Genomic DNA, 17,638 nt, shown 5'->3' on the forward strand with positions numbered 1-17,638 from the left:
ATCGTATATTAACAATATAAATGTTTTCGCGATTACGGTCGAAAGAAACAAATCACACATTGATACTTATTTTTGTGTTTTTGTTTTAGGTTTTAAAATGTCTTGAGAGAGAGAGAGAGAGAGATTAACGAAAAACAAATCACATCGAAAAACAAATTTTTGTAAAAAATAATCATCGAATTATGCGTGAACTGTTTTTTTAATTATGTGAAAAAGTGATAATTATTCGCGTGTGTTCTCACATTAATTAGTACATAATAATATTTATTTATTTTTTTAAATTAAATTTTTAATATTAATAATAATAATGACGATTTCGGTGAAAATGAATAAAAACGAATTTATTATAATATTCGTTTTATTTTGTTCGACCGTTGGTACGACCCTGGGACTCGACAGGAGTTTTTTATATCCCCACGGGAGAGGAGTACCGGATAAGATTTTACCACCGCAAGATGATGTATCAAGTCCAGAACTCGTTTTAAAAACTCCAATCGTTTTTTACGATGATATATACCATTCGATATTCGTGAGTATTTTTCTTTTTCAATTAAATTAATCTTTAAAAAAAAAAGAGAGAGAGAGAAAGAAAAGAAATGGAAGCTGGACTCAAAAGTCATATAATGTGGTCAAAGTTAACGCAATGGTTGCTGAATTTTTAATGGACTCGTCGTATGTGTAAATGCGACGATTCACACGTTTATTTGACCAATTTGAAATATGTCTACCATCACCCCCACCACCACCACCACCACCACCCCCCCAACTAAAACGTTTTTAATTTTAATTCGTTATTTCACAATTGCAAAACGACATTTAAATTCCCCCCACGAATTTCCCTCCTTCCTCATTGATTGATCACAAAATGCAGACGGATTTTAATATTATCATCATCACTACTACACTTTATTCTTTAGTCGGAAAAAAATTATTATTATTATTTTTGTTTTCGTCATTATTTATTATAAATATGAGATAATATGGCAAAGAACTTTAACCCCGATCTTCGTGTTAAAGACCTTTACATTAATAAATAATTTGTTATCTAAACTTTCTTGTCATTGTCACCCAGTAGAAGAAAAAAAAAATCAAATCGATAATAAAATTGTTTAAAAAAATAAAATGATGATGATGATGATGATGATCATTAACACTTTTTGCTTGTCTCTTATTTTGTGTGTGTGAAACTAAAAATAAACTCAGGAAATCATTTATTATTTCTTTTCCCCAAAAAATTCTTAAAATAAATAAAAACGATTTAGTTATATTAAAAAAAAGTGTTTGGGTGTTAAATAAATTTTTAAGAGTTAATTAAACAAACAAACAAACAAACAAATAAACAAACAAACAAACAATTTATTAGAGATTTTATATATATATATATGGATTGACGACGATTTTCTCTGATTGTGTTACGAATTCTTTTTCTTTGTTTGTTTTCCCCCTCCCCCTCCACCCCTCCCTCACCGCCATTTTTGTTTTTAAAACGAGACTCAAAGCGTTAGAAAAATTCCAAAAAAAGTTCTGGAATGAATGAATCGAAAAAAAAAAAAAAAAAGAAATCATAAAGCGTCGCGCGCAAGTAGATTAAAACAGTAGTGATAATGATGATAACAACGATAATGATTATGATAATAATAATAATAATAACAATAATGATAATGAACATAATTTCCCTGCGAGTGACTATATAGTTGACAATCATCGTTCTGTGTAAAAATAAAAAAAAAAAAAAATTCAGTTTAATTTAATGGAAGATTTCAATTGTTTAATTTGTGACTCATTCACTCACTCACACACTCAAATATTAAAATTTAAATTTAAATTTAAAAAAAAAAAAGAAAGAAAATTCAACCATTGAGTAATGCGTTACTTTTCTTTCCCTACAAAAAAATAAATAAATAAATAAATAAAAATGAATTTTATTATTATTTTAGATAAATTCAAACGGACTCCTGTCGTTCATAACGGAGCTTTCGGCATTTTTTAACATTCAATTTCCATTAGATTATCCGGTTATTGCTCCCTTATATACGAATGTCGATATAAGAGCAAGCGGAGCCGTTTATTACAGGGAATCCCAAGAGCCGCACATATTGGAAAGAGCAACGGAAAGTGTCAGGAAAGCTTTTAGTTACGCCCAAGATTTCGATGCGAAAAGTGTTTTGATTGTCACGTGGGAAGATGTGGGATATCATAACCAAGGAGCTGACAAGGTTAGAAGAAATTTAAAATGTTTTTCACAAAAAAAAAAAAAAAAAAATTAAAAAATATGATTGTTGGCAAACTATATCATTTACATGTCGTTGTTGTAATAATTTTAGGTCAACACTTTCCAAGCCATTGTAATAACCAATGAACTTGACTCTTATGTTGAATTTTTATATCCCGAAGATGGGATTCAATGGATTAAGGGCACGGGATCATCATCAAGTTTGCCAGATGCTTTGGCACAATCCGGTTTCGTATCCGCTGATGGACGTATGATAACTCTAAAAGGTTCTGGAACGGATCAAATTTCTCACTTGAACCAGTACGTGAATGATATGCTTGCTCTAAACCTCCCCCCCCCTCTCTCTCTCTCTTTTTAAAACCGTTATTATGTTTAATTATGTAGGTGGTCGAATGTAGGAAATCCCGGTCAGTGGTTGTTTCACGTTGGAAGATTAGGACAAGATGGAAATGCAAGTCCACCGGATGTTCATTTCGAAAAAGGTACGAACGACTCGCCTTTTCAAACTTTCCTTTTCCTTTTGTTTTTGCAATCATTAAAAATAACAAAAAAAATTACAGAAGAGGAAGAACCGAAAGATTGTACTGCGGGTGTTTTTTATTGTCACAGCAAAGCCATGTGCGACAACTATCAAACGGGTTTTTGTTGCGTCTGTCAACCCGGTTTCTACGGAAACGGAATTAGCTGCCTCAACGAAGGTAGCTTGACATTAAGTTTTTAATAAAAAAAATAATAATGTGCGAATCCGACCCTAATATTCAAACGTTCATTGTTAGGATTATTTTCAGACGTGCCCGTACGTGTTAATGGAAAAGTGAGCGGAGTCGTCAACGGCGTAAACATTACCGATGTCGTTCTTCAAGCTTACGTCGTGCCAAAAGATGGAAGATCCTACACCGCATTATCTAAAGTACCCATGAATATCGGATACGACATGCAAAGCTTAAATGTTTTGGGTACGACAATAGGCTGGTTATTTGCAAAACCGGTTAAAGGTGCCACAAACGGATATCAGTTAACGGGTATAACAACTTTGAAAAAAAAAAAAAAATTTGGTTTATTTGGTTTAAGAGATATTTAAGACAATAATAATAATAATAATTTTTAGGTGGAGTTTTTAATCAAACGGTAAAAGTAAACTACCCGCAAACCGGTCACCAATTGATTTTGAGACAGAAATTTACCGGTCTTGACGTTTTCGAACAACTAACCATGACAGCGGAAATAAAAGGCGATATTCCAAATATTCCAATCGGAAGTAAAATAATTATTAAAGACTACGACGAACAGTACACGCCCATTGGGCCGGGTCAACTTCTCGGTCATTCTTCGCAAGTGTTTCAACTTGAAGGGGTTCAAATTGATAACACTTTTACCGTCGAACAAAACATTCAGTATCACGAATGCGAACATTCGGGAACTTCCGTCCATCCTTTCCGTTTAAAGGTCGCTAGAAATTTCATCGGCTACGAAACCGAAAACATAATAAGATACGCCATGAATAATAAAGTGACTCCTCTGGGAGTGGACGAGGACCCGTGTAAAGAAGGTAGAAATCATTGCGGAAGACACAGTACGTGCATAGCCGAGGGGGATACTTTTCGTTGCGTGTGCAATCCCGGGTAAAAATTTAAAACCGTGTGATTAAATTGATTGAAATTAACGAAACGAAATAATTTTTTTTTTTTTTTCGAAAATAATTTTAGGTATCAATATGCTGTCTCGAACGATACGGAAAGAATGTGCGTGGATATTGACGAGTGCAGTGCAGGCACGCATAATTGCGATTCTAACGCTGTTTGTATCAACAATCAAGGATCGTTTTATTGTCAGTGTAATCCTGGATTCTCTGGTGACGGTTTAACTTGCAATAGTAAGCTAATCGACTTTAAAAGCTACCTCAAATTTTTTTTTTGTAAAGCAAAGATCATTCGGATTCATTAATATTTTCTCATTTTAGAGGAAATGACGTGTGACGACATAAGATGTGATGCGAACGCGTATTGCATACAAAGAGCAAGAAACATGCCCCAATGTTTTTGCAGGCAGGGATTTGAAGGAAATGGAACTTTCTGCACAGTTTTCGATGGTACAAATTTAAATTAAAATAAAATAATAACAAACTTCAATCTGTCATTCGAACTCATATAAAATTTTTTTTTTTAAATTTCAGAGAGAGAAAGCAGACCTGATTATAGACCACAATATCCGTACGATTATGGTCACACCCCTTATCCGGATTATAAGGTTGAAGAAGAATCTCAAAGGGTGCCGGATTACAGAGTGGACGGCGGTCAAGATAACAGACCCGATTACAGAGTCACCACAAGTCCTGATTATCGACCAGAATGGGGTCACGATTACAGACCGGATTACAGGCCTGATTATAGACCAGACTATAGACCTGATTACAGACCAGAGCATAGACCAGACTACAGACCTGATTATAGACCGGATTATAGGCCTGACTACAGACCGGACTATAGACCAGATCACAGAACCAATGCGGGAGGACATTATTCACCGGATGAAAGTCGTAAATACGGTACAGACTACAGACCCGGTGAAAGTCCTGATTACAGACCGGATGGAGGGTATGAATATCGTCCAGATTACGGACCAGTAGGTAACGAGTACTGGCCAGACTACAAACAAGGAGGAGGAGGAGGAGGAGGTCAAGATTACAGACCAGAATATAGACCCGATTATAGAACGGATGTAGGACGAGACTACGGACCTGAATATAAAACCGATTACAGGCCTGATGCAAGATCGGATTATGAAATTCCAGCTCGGTGCGTTCTCAATTTGTGCCACTGTCCAGAAGGATACGATTTGGACGACGTGCAAAAAAAATGTTTTAGACAAGCCGACACGCGTAGAACGGATGATCGGTATGGACCTTACGAAGCAGACGACAGTGAGTACCTTTAATTTACGAATACGTTAATATAAAAGTTACGTAACAATAAACTTATATTCATGGCAGATTTTGAGTTGCAACGACCGGAACCTTTTTGCCTTTTCCCAGGAAAATGTGTTTGCATTAAAAATTACCAATTTAACAACGTGACGAATAAATGCGATCCCGTCACGCGAAACGATACGATATTGAACACGAAAGGCAATGTCGGGTTCGAAAGTAGGAATAAAAATTATAAGTCGTCGCGCGGTCACGTTAAAATTGTTTTTAATTCAAATCGACATTTAAAAATTTTTTTAAAAAAATATTTTCAGTATCGTGCAACGTTTTAAACAGATGTCATCCTCACGCTCAGTGTCTTCCAACGTCACCAACCGGAAATTACAGGTGCGAGTGCAATCCCGGATATCAAGGAGACGGTATCGAATGTTCTCCCTCGAGCGGCGGATCTTTTCCTTTCGAAGGAGGTAATATTTTCCTTATTAATCACCCCCTCCCCCTCCCCGAAAAAAAAAAAATTTATGATAAAAAATGTGACTCATGAAACGTTTTTTTTTTAAGATGAATGTTCATCTCCGCTCGATTGCGTCGGAGATGCCGAATGCGTTTTCGATACACAATTGAGAAGAAACACGTGCGTATGCTTCAGAGGATTTTTCAAAGATCCGATTTCTAGAACGTGCGTCGAAGAACGTTTAGATGGTAAATTGAAGAAGATTTCCACGGGGAGGGGGGGGGAACGAATTTCCATAAAAAAAATCAATTAATTTAAAAACTTTTAGAATCGACTCGGGAAAATTGTTTCGAAGTAAACATTTGTCATCCGTATGCGGCTTGCGTTGTGAGAGAAGAAACCGGTAAACCCGAATGCGTTTGTCGACCCGGCTACGAGGGAGATGGAAAAATCGATTGCAGGAAAAGTGAGGCTAACTGTCACGTGACATTCAATTGCGCCGAAGGAACGGCCGATTGTTTATTTGACGATGCTGTCAATGAATACAGATGCCGATGCAGACAGGTTCGCTCCCAACAGATATGCCCCATAGATACGTCGACGACGTGCATTAAAAATATTACGTAAAAAATTTTCTTACCTTTTCGACAGGGTTACGAAGGTGACGGTTTAAATTGCACCCCCATAGTCACGTGTGCAGAAAACGCATCCCTCTGCGGAGAACACGCTTCGTGTCTTCCATCACAACTCGGTGGTTATTCGTGTCGATGCGATCCTGGATTCGTTGGAAATGGGATACGATGTAAACCCGAACCTGAAAAAACCGGAAATTTTTTACTATTAAATCAAGGGAACACAATGTTAAAAGTTTGTGATTATTATTAATTACCGTGCCAAAACAAAAACGAAAAGAAAATTTCACTTTTGCAAAACGAGTTTTTTTAATTTTAAATTACAGGTTCCTTATAATCCAACGAATCACGATCCGGCTAAACCCATCATGATGCAATATTTACAACAATCGATAGGAATCGATATCGATTGTACCGAGAATAGAGTTTATTGGAGCGATATTGCTGGGAAAAAAATTGAAAGTGCAACGTATATGGGAACGGATGTTAAAAAATTCATAACAGACGGTTAGAATTTAGAAAAAAAAAAAAAAAATTTAAATTTTCCTGTCAAAAATTAAATTTATTTATTAATTCATTCATCATTAAGGAATTCAATCCGTGGAAGGTTTGGCCATAGATTGGCTTTCCCGAAACATTTACTGGACCGATTCGAAAAAGGATACGATCGAAGTCGCACATTTGGACAACAACAATCTAAGAAAAGTTTTAATTAACGAAGGTTTGGTTAATCCTAGAGGAATCGCCGTTCATCCATCCAGAGGGTAAATTAAAACATTTACCCCCCCCCCCTCAAACAAAAACAAAAACTAATCGTATTCCCCCCCTCCCCTTCTCCCACAGGAAAGTATTTTGGTCGGATTGGAACAGAGCAGCGCCAAAAATCGAATGGGCAAATTTAGATGGAACCGCGAGAGCCGTTTTCGTCGAAGGACCCTCAGTTCAATTACCAAATTCGTTGGCCATTGATTTCGCGACGGATGAACTCTGTTGGGCGGATGCTGGAACCAAAGCTATCGGTCATTTTTCTCATTTATTTATTTTTCTTAACTCGCGTGCGCGCCAAAAAAAAAACAGACAGTGATAATAATAATAATAATAATAATAATAATTTTTTTTGTCTATTGCGTGTGTACGCGACGTTACGCAATCACGCATTAGATTCGTTTTAAAAAAAAATAAGAAAAAAAAATTTTTTACCATTTTATGTAATGGTCCATAACCGTCGTTCTTCCATAACAATCCATTTCAAAAGTAATAATAATGATAATGAATATCGTTACAGTTCCGTTTTATTATTATTATTATTATTATTATTATTATTATTATTATTATTATTATTACTGTTATCATTACAATTTATATTTGATATTTCTTTTTTTTTTTTTTCCGGTTTTAATTTTTGTTTTAAATGATTTGATTTCCTTTTACAGAATGTACAGGTATAGTAAACAGGTATTCGAGAACGGTAACGAAAAATTGCAGTTATCCTTTCGGTCTTGCCATATCTCAAAATCATTATTACTGGACGGATTGGACGACGTGAGTTTTCTTCAGGTTTTTTCAGGTTTTTCTCCTACTACAACCATTTAAAAATTTTTTTTTTTTTTTTATTCGAAGGAGAAAAATCGAAAGGTTCGAAAGGTCGAGTCAACGTTTGGATAAAGCATTGAGCGTGCCCATTGTGGGAAGTGCTAAATTATACGGCATCGTCGCAGTACCGGATTCTTGTCCGAGACGTAAGTCGTCACCGTTTGATTTTTCCAAAAAAAAAGTTTAACGAGAATATTATTATTATTATTTGATTTTTCCTCCCCCCTAGTGTCCAACATTTGTCAGCACGATTACGGAAGGTGTCCGGATAATCATTTGTGTTTACCCGACGGAACCGGTGGAAGAACATGCGTTTGCGGTTTGGAAAATTGTTAAACGAACAAACAAACAAAACAAACGAAACAAAACAAACACAAGTCAAATTATTTACCGACGTGAAAAATCCGGTTCAATTCAAAAACAAAATGTGAAAAACAAAAGAAAAAGAAAATATGTGTGTGTGTGTGCATGAACCCGCTGAAACATTTCGTAATAATAATAATAATAATAATGATGATGATGATAATAAAAATTTCGTATTAGGAGGTCGTCGTCGTCGACGCAAAAAAAAAAAAAAAAAAAAAATTATTTATCGATATTTCAACATGATTATAACGTGACGTTGTAAACAAATGACAAGACAAAATAACAATAATAAACAAATTATCATCGTAGCAGACGACGAAAACCGTAAAAAAAAAATTGCAATTTTCCTCACGACACGATTTCGTAGAGAAAGAAAAAGACAGAGAGAGAGAGGGATAGAGATACAAATCTTAAATCCCACGAATGTTTCTTAATTGTCTAATTACACGTAATTAACACACCCACAGACAGATGGTCACAAATTATTATTATTATTATTATCACTATTATTATTATTATTATTATTATTACTTGTTAATAAGAAATAAAGGAAATACGTCACACGTCGAATACTACAAGACGAAAAAGAAATTCGAGTTTACAATTACTTCGTAGTTAGTCGTTGTCGTGACTTTCGATTTCATTTAAACGAAAGTTTTTTTTTTTATTATCATTATTATTATTATTATTATTATTATATTAATTTTATAATTTGTAATTTTTTAAAGTAATCGTTAACCCGATTATAATAATAATAATAATTATTATTATTGATTATTCGTCGTAAAATAATATTATGTAAAATGTAATAATAACACAAGGTTTGCGTTTAATAAGATATTATTAACTCTCAAGTATTTTTTTTTCTATTATAGACTACATTTTAATTTTATGTATACAAAAAAAATAATTTTATATAAATATATATATATATATATATATATATATATATATATATATACATAAGCGTACGAAAAATTAATTAATTAATTATTAATAAATAAACCGCCAAAAATTTATTTATTTATTTATTTCGTTGACTTATTAACCGTAATACGTGAATATATTACTTATGTATATACGTTATGTACAATTACATAAAACAACAACAACAACAACAACTTTTTCCGCTTTTTTTTTTTTTTTAAATTCTACTACTACCACTTTCGTCCCTACTACTACTGCCACGTCCTTTATAAAAAAAAAATAAATAAATAAAAGTTTTTTTTTCCTGGATTTTATTACGTCATCATTTTTTTGCAAAGAGATAGTCGTAATAAAAAACGCGAGATTTCTTTTACTTCCACCACCGAACGGGGGAAAGGGGAGGGAGGGGATATTACGTGGAAAATAAGTTTAAAGTTTAAAAAATTTCCTTTTCCCGCAAAATAATTTATCGTCTGCTAATTAATTAATCGATTTTAAAATTATTACGAATTGTAATTAAAAATAATAATAATTATTTTATTTATTCGTTAATGTATAAATAACGAATTTGAATTTTCAAAATGGCGGATCGTTTTGTTTTTAACCGTTACAAAAAAGAACTTAATATAATTCCATTCATGTTTTTTTTTTTTTTTTTAATTATTAATTTAAAAAAAACGGTTGTATAATTATTTATGTTTTTAGTTATTAGTCACGTGTTCACTATTTTTTAAATTTAAATGATGAGATTTGAAAGTAAAAGAAAAAACATCGTTACCATGTCAAAATTATTATTATTATTTTTTTTTTTTTATACACGGCAAACAAACACGAAAAATTATTAACGGTTATTTAAAGGGAAACAATTTTCAAGTGGTTATAATAATAATAATAATAATAATAATAATAATAAAGAGCAGTCGAAAGTTAATATCGTTATGTTAAAATTTTTTTTTTTTTAAACAACTCGATTCCGTTACATAAATGATGTAAGAAGATCACGTGACTTTTAACTCCGGTAAAAAAAAAACTGATTACGTAATCGAAACAATAAAAATTTTTAAATTTTTTCCCGCCAAAAAATCTTTTTTTTTTTTACTGACCCTTTTAAACTTTACCAAAAAAAAAAAAAAAAAAATTTATTTGTATTTTTACGACCATGTTCCCCCCCCCTCTCTTTCCCCCTGATTACTGATAATGATAATGATGATGATGATGGCGATGATAATGGCGATGACACGGTAATAATTATTATTATTATTATTTTTTTTTATTTTAAATATGGCGACGAAAATGAATTTTTTTTTTCTTTCTTTCTTCTCGAATTATATTCGTTATCTGTGTCGCAATTAGGTTAGCTTTGTTTTTATTTTCATCTTAAACTACTCAAGGTGGTGGTGGCGGTGTGGTAGGTACGTAGGTAGGTAGTATAGGTAGGTAGGTAAGTAGGGAGAAAAAGTTTTTTGTGTTTTACGATTTAAGTTTAAGTGGAAACCTGTACCAGAAATCATTTTCGTTTCGACTAACAAACGTCATAGTTATAAAAAAAAAAAATTTATAATTTTTTTTTTGCTTTATAAAAACAAACGAACAAACAAACAAACAAACGTGAGTAAAAAAATTTTTCATTTTTTTTTGAAATTGGTGCCACGTTTTTAAATTTTTTTATTTAGAAAAAAAAAACCGTTAGGAAATGAATTTTACATTGAAAAATTTTCGTTTCTATTTTTTCGATTCGTTATTATTATTATTATTATTATTATTATTATTATTTAATTAAATTTAATTTTAGTTTTTTTTTTCTTTCGAATTTTTCCTAACGGTAACTAATAATAATAATAATAATTAACGGAAGTAGTAATAAAAACAAAATAAATAACGAAAAATTAAATTTTTAACCGTCGCCATTTTAAAAAATAAAATTCATAAAAAAAATTTAAAATTTTTAAAATAATAATAATAATAATTAAAGAATTTAAAATAATAATAAATATAAATAATAATAATCATAATAATAGTAGTTGTCGTGTCATAAGTAATAAACTACCGTGGCAGTAAATAAATAAAATTTAAAACAAAAAAAAAAAGAAGATTTTTTAATGGTTTTTAACGGTTTTTTTTTTTTATAAGCAAACCTTTTTTCTTAATAATTTAAAAAAAAACGACCTTTTTAAGGTTATTATTATTATTATTATTATTATTATTATTAATATTTTCCGAATCGTAAGAAAAATTTTTCTTTCGAAATTTAAACTACTTATTGCGGACCCAAATTATTATTATTATTATTATTGTAATACCTCCTGACAACGAATAACCGTTTTGAATTATTTAAAGGTCGATAGGTCAATAATAATTGTTAATAATAACAATGGAAAATATAAAATAAAATACAATAAAAAATTTTTTTAAATTTAAATTCGGGTCGGGGGGGCGTTGAATTTATTCAAATCTTTCGAACGTAACACGATCGACTCGTAACGGTCGTGAGCGGCGGTCGCCATTTTTTTTTTTTTAAAAATTTTCGCCGAGTCATTTTATTAACGAAGGTCATTGCATAAGATTTTTTTTTATAAGACATCTGTAGTCTCGTTATGAAATTATTATTATTATTATTATTATTATTTGTTGCAAAATAAAATATTTGACCTATGATCGATTTCTATCGTCGTTAAAAAATAAAAAAAAAATCGTAATAATAATAATAATAATAATAGAATTTTGTTTAAATTTTAAACCCTTTTAACGAACTTTTAATAATAATAATAATGATAATTCGCATTACGTAATCAATCGTTACGAATTCAATCAAAAATTAAATTGATAATAAAAAAAACTAAAAAGTTCAGGTAATAGTTTAACGGAAAACAAAATGGCCGACAATGGGAATTGATTAATTAAGAGCGTACCAGATAAAAAAACATTTTTTTTCTTTCTTTTTCTTAATCTTTAATTAGATGAAAAAATACTCGTTCGATTTGAAATTAATTAATTAACGTGACGAATCGAAAAAATTTAAATAAAAACTTTTTAATAAATAAATAAATAAAAATAAATTGATTAACACCGGTTTGTGTTATTATGCCATATCAGACATAATAAATTTATGGTTATTTTGATTCGTACGAATTCACGAGCACACACACACACACACATATATAAGAATTACATAATTTTTATAATTAAAAAAAAAAACACATAAGTAATGTTCTCGGGTGTATAAAAATAACAATAATAATAATAATAATGACATATTTACCCTTTTCCATGGTTTTTGCCATGCACGGTGACACAATACATATTATTTTAATAGCAAATGGGTTTGCCATTAATAACAATTTATATCTTCTTATTGCATCGTCCTTAACCGTGTTTTAACGGTTTTTTTGTGTTATTACGTAATAAATATTACAAACGCGTACGGAAGATAAGTAAAAAAAAGAAATATCGACATTAAAATTTACTCACAACACCCCCGGTTAGCAAAAAAAAACGGATAACGGATCAAATTTTTAACACGCGAACAAACAAACACGACAAACACGTTTTATTTACCATATATGGAAAATTTAATAATCGCTTTGATTAAAAACTAAATAAATTTATCGATGGCGTTGATAAAATAATATAAAAACAAAATTAAACGATTGTAAAATTTTAATTACACCAAAGTCGTTAAATATAAACAATAATCGTATGATCGAGCAAACGTTCCGCTTGAATTTCACGGGGTGCCAACTTCGAAAAAAAAAAAAACGGAGCAAGGTTGCAAATATCGTCGCAAATGGCGGCGCACGTCGTTAATTTAAATATTAAAATAATCGTTATTTTTTTAAAATTTTAAATGATGATAATAATTAATCATTTGTTTAAAATAAGGTTTTATTTATTTTTAATTATGTAAAAATATTTTTCGTCAACGGTTTGTTTGTTTGTTTGTTTTACGTACATCAATCAAAAATGTTTTGTAAATAAAAAATTTCGCAATTAAATGTAAATAATAATGATAATAATTTTCTTATTTCATTGCGTCTTTTATAAATTGAGGGAGTTTCCGTAATTTTGCAATAAATAAATTGCAATATAATAAAGAAAGAAATTTTTTTTATTTAATGCCCCGCCTAATATAAATTTGACAAACTATAGATGTTATCAGAAATTTTTTTTTTTTGTGTGTTCAGAATTATGACAGGGACGTGGGTGACAAAACCTGACGATTACGTTTGCACGTTACCATTGGAAACACAAGAAATAGCAAAACGCGAACTTCGCGAAGATGATAGCACTCGTCGTCAATCATTAGAATCCATGAGAAATTGGATAATGAAAAATCCAAGAATAAAAAATTGCAGATTGGATTCTAAATTCCTATTGAGATTTTTAAGATTTACTAAATTTCACGTCGTACAAGCAGAAGAAGTTTTGGAAAGGTATCTTTTGCTAAGGCAAACCTATTCGACAGGATTTCAAGAAGCCGATTATAAAAATCCAAGAATAGAAGGATTAATCGATGAGGGTCTCATTTTGATATCACCCAAACTTGATAAGCTTGGCAGGAAAGTCGTTTTGGGTCGTATAGCACCCTTTGATCCTTATAAATTTACAAATGTCGACATATTGAGATTGGGTGCTATATTTCACGAAACATTAATGGAAGATGAAGAGTCGCAAGTACGAGGATTCGTTTATGTCGGAGATGGAAAAGGTGTTGGATTCCCATACCTGACATTATTCACACCCAAAGATGCTGTGAGATTAGTTAAAAATGGTGAGAAAACCATACCGATGAGACACAAAGAAGCACACGGATTTAATATACCATCTTCATTAAAATTTGTCGTGGATTTTGGATTTTCATTGATCTCTGAAAAATATAAAAACAGAATCAAGGCATGTTTCTCTCTCTCTCTTTTTTTCTATACACAATCTCACAAATCACATAAACTAAATAATAATAATAATAATATTTCATATTTATAGATTCATTCATCTTTAGAAGAACTACATGAACATGTGGATCCATGTTTACTTCCAAAAGAATATGGAGGAACTATACCAATGTCAGAAATGATTGGTAATAATGCTGTCTCTGTTTTCTTTTTTCTCTTATTTTAATAAATGTTATTGTTATGTACCCCATTATAATTATTATTCATTTTTTAGAACACACTAAAAAAATATTAGAATCAACAAGAGATATTTTACTCAAACATGATGATATGAAAGTTAATTTGGAATTCTACAGCGACAGAGCAAAAGAAGGAGCTGTATCAGCATTGAAAACTGGAGCTATGTGTAAAATGGATACACTTAGAGATCATGGTCTTTGTGGTAATTTCAGAAAACTTGAAGTTGACTGAAAAAAAAAAAACAATCATTTTTTTATTTTATTTTGTTTTCTATTATTATTATTATTATTAGAAGTAGTTGTTGTTGCTGTTGCTGTTGCTGTTGTTGTAAAGAAAAGCTTTAAAAAAATTATTATTTTATATATGTGTATACATATAGGCACTTTTTCGATGCATTTATGCAAATAATTTGTGTGATATTATTATTATTATTATGTTTTATTGTTTTTAACTTGTTTAATTTACAAAAATATATTTTTTTTTATAAATTCATTTGATATTTTTTATTTAATTTCAATGATTTCCATTATGTACAAAGTGCACTTAAAAAATATTGAGCAAAAACAATAAAATATTTAAAAAGTTTCTTATCAAAATATGAATAACATTAAAATTTAAATATATAAAAATAATTATAGATAATTGTGATAACATTTTGACTATTCATAAAAAAAAAAAAATTCATTACCAAGGATAGATAATAATATAATGAAAATACAATTCGAATATTAAAAAAAAAAAAAAACTATACCTAAATGAGAGTTTTCCCATTTTGAAATGATGATGATGATGTTATCGAATTAAATAGTTTTATTACTTATTGATATTGTTTTCGTCTTTTATAACTTCAAACATTGTTTCGAGTAAATTATTAGCATGCATCATTTTGTATAAAAGGCAACATCATCTGATACTCCTTTACAACCTACAGGACCTTTTACAATTTCAATTGCCCTCATTTTTTTACTTATCAAACCATGCAATTCAATTTCGGAAATTTCTGCTTTTTGTTTATTAATTTCATCGAGGTAACATTTTCTAACAGCTTCTTTATCTAAATTTTTAAAAGGAACATGATAATATGTTATGTATGATTCATTGAAAGATGACAAAATGTCTTTTTTTTCACTATTCGAATGTGTTGTAAAAATTAATATGATAAAAAGTTTTTTGTATTTTCTATAACTTGCAAATTTGATTAAATTCATGACTGAATCCATATCGTTAACTGATAAATCTTCAATAATTAATAAATTATGATCGCATTTGAAATATGTTTTAGGTAAAATCGTTTCATCAAGTTCAAAACTGTGTTTTGATATTATTGTCTTTGATGTCCATGGTAAATTTTTATTTATTGTAAGTGCGGTATAAGTTTTACCGACTCCTACACCACCTGTAAAAATAACAACACTCATGCCTTCCGTTTGATTAATTCTATTTAAAACGTAATTCAATTTTTCCACGGCATCATCTTGACCGAAAATTAAATTTTTAATGTCTGTTACTGTGTTATCCAAATGCCACACATTTTTACAAAAAATATCTTGTTGAATGATAAAAAAATAAGCCAGGTATCCAACTAGTGTAGTTGTTAAAAAAAAAAAAACGAAATTTTTAAATGAATTTGATTTTTTTTTATCACTTTTTTTAGAATGAACATCGCTCGAATCATATTTTAATTCTTTAAAAAAATAAGCCAGGTATCCAACTAGTGTAGTTGTTAGAAAAAAAAAACGAAATTTTTAAATGAATTTGATTTTTTTTTATCACTTTTTTTAAAATGAACATCGCTCGAATCATATTTTAATTCTTTTTTTTTCTTACTATGTTTTTTATTATTTGAGGATACAAAAGTCCATAAGCTTATATCGGTCCTACAAAATTTATCGCCATTTTCATTTTGACGAATAAATTGATTCCATTTAAAACCTCTCACTAATGTTTTATTACCGAGTTTTTTTATTTCCATGTGCTCGAAATTTTTTTTAAAAGGTTTATTTAATTCCTGAAGTTCCATTTATATTTAATTAAATATAAAATTTGAAACAAAAAACACACACTTAACCGCACAACTATTAGTTTGTACTTAAACGACACGTTAAAAATTAAAACGAACGTGTCATCAGAAAACGATTTCAGTTAACCATTTGAAATTTTATCGAATGCGATACGAATTCTATTCGTTTAACGTTTTTTTTTTAATGTTTTAAGTGAATAAAAGTTAAATAATTGTTTAAAATGATAATATTAATCTTTAATTAAATTTATTTTCTTAATTCACTACTCATAAGTTTTACCAGTGTTTTAAAAATGATTTTTTTTGTGTTATTAAAAATGGTGTGTGTTTGTGTGTGTGAATTTTGTAACGGAAATTTCAAAATATGCGTGGTCGAAAAAAAAATGTTCTTTTCAATTCTCAATAATATAATAACTAAACAACAAAGTCTCATGGAAGGAATTCTTTCGTATTTTATCCTATCAGGTAAATAAATAAATAAATTAATTAATAAATAACGTAAGGAAAAATAAAATATAAAACAAACAACAATTATTATTATTATTATTATTATTTTTTCGTTTTAATTCTTTAAAAAAAAAAAAAAAAAAAAAACGTTAAAGAATAGATTTTTATAAAAATAAATAATAGAAAATAAGTATTCGGCCCCATTAATAAAAACAAAATATAATGTATTCGATAAATAACCAATAGTAAAATAATTTAATTTCCAAAAAAAGAAACAAAGATGGCCGATCGAATTTCCTACATCATCCATCTAATAAAAAATGTCTGACAGGTTCAAAACTTTCCCTCAGAAAAAAAAATCCAGTGAGGATACACTTTTTACGTGCGACGGCACAAATTAATTTTTAAAATATTGCTAAATATGATTGTGCCGTTTTTTCTTTTATTTAAATCGAAATAATAATAATAAATAATAATAATAATAATAATAATAATAATAACAAAACAAAAAAACAAACGAACAGATTTATTTTCCCCCCTTTTTAGTTTCCGTGTGCGCGTTTTAAGTACGTATGTGCGTACGTACGCATAAGTACATGGAATATTATATAAAATTTCATAGCCGTACCCCCCCCCGCACTATTTTCCCTCCCCCTACCCAAAAAAAAAAAACAAAATTCAAATTCGATGGCACACTATCATAATTTTTTACAAATAATAAAAACAAAAAAATAAATTCTTGGTTTTTTTTGAAAATAAATAAATAAATAAATAACAACAATAATAATAATAATAACGATACTAATAATAATAATAATAATAATAATAAGTCAAAGGATAAAATTTTATGCATATGTATATGTTTGTTTATATATATATATGTGTGTTTGTAATATCGATCATATTGATTGTCT

General features: G+C 29.8%; 3 protein-coding genes across 3 annotated transcripts; 2 read left to right on the forward strand and 1 right to left on the reverse strand.

Moving 5' to 3' along the window:
- Positions 1 to 307: 307 nt before the first annotated feature.
- Positions 308 to 8,266, forward strand: Phum_PHUM602840 (low density lipoprotein receptor, putative; the record flags this gene model as incomplete). Its single annotated transcript, XM_002432817.1, has 22 exons — positions 308 to 529; positions 1,938 to 2,216; positions 2,325 to 2,533; positions 2,618 to 2,715; positions 2,794 to 2,931; positions 3,022 to 3,255; positions 3,342 to 3,855; positions 3,940 to 4,106; positions 4,194 to 4,322; positions 4,407 to 5,153; positions 5,223 to 5,375; positions 5,471 to 5,623; positions 5,718 to 5,858; positions 5,939 to 6,174; positions 6,262 to 6,477; positions 6,569 to 6,749; positions 6,832 to 7,006; positions 7,086 to 7,261; positions 7,676 to 7,784; positions 7,863 to 7,981; positions 8,065 to 8,154; positions 8,214 to 8,266. The coding sequence occupies 22 exons, from the start codon at positions 308 to 310 to the stop codon at positions 8,264 to 8,266; spliced, it is 4,539 nt and encodes a 1,512-aa protein (XP_002432862.1).
- A 4,865-nt stretch (positions 8,267 to 13,131) lies between these two features.
- Positions 13,132 to 14,665, forward strand: Phum_PHUM602850 (protein C20orf121, putative; the record flags this gene model as incomplete). The annotated part of the gene is made up of 5 exons (XM_002432818.1): positions 13,132 to 13,184; positions 13,310 to 13,967; positions 14,109 to 14,202; positions 14,292 to 14,459; positions 14,637 to 14,665. 5 exons carry the CDS (start codon positions 13,132 to 13,134, stop codon positions 14,663 to 14,665), a joined length of 1,002 nt encoding a protein of 333 aa, XP_002432863.1.
- Positions 14,666 to 15,138: 473 nt separating this feature from the next.
- Phum_PHUM602860 (uncharacterized protein) lies at positions 15,139 to 16,229 on the reverse strand (the record flags this gene model as incomplete). Its single annotated transcript, XM_002432819.1, has 3 exons — positions 15,139 to 15,839; positions 15,903 to 15,968; positions 16,031 to 16,229. 3 exons carry the CDS (start codon positions 16,227 to 16,229, stop codon positions 15,139 to 15,141), a joined length of 966 nt encoding a protein of 321 aa, XP_002432864.1.
- Between the last annotated feature and the right edge of the window lie 1,409 nt (positions 16,230 to 17,638).

The sequence above is a fragment of the Pediculus humanus genome, genomic scaffold, assembly GCF_000006295.1.
Source record: "Pediculus humanus corporis 1103172108318 genomic scaffold, whole genome shotgun sequence".
NCBI lineage: Eukaryota > Metazoa > Arthropoda > Insecta > Psocodea > Pediculidae > Pediculus > Pediculus humanus.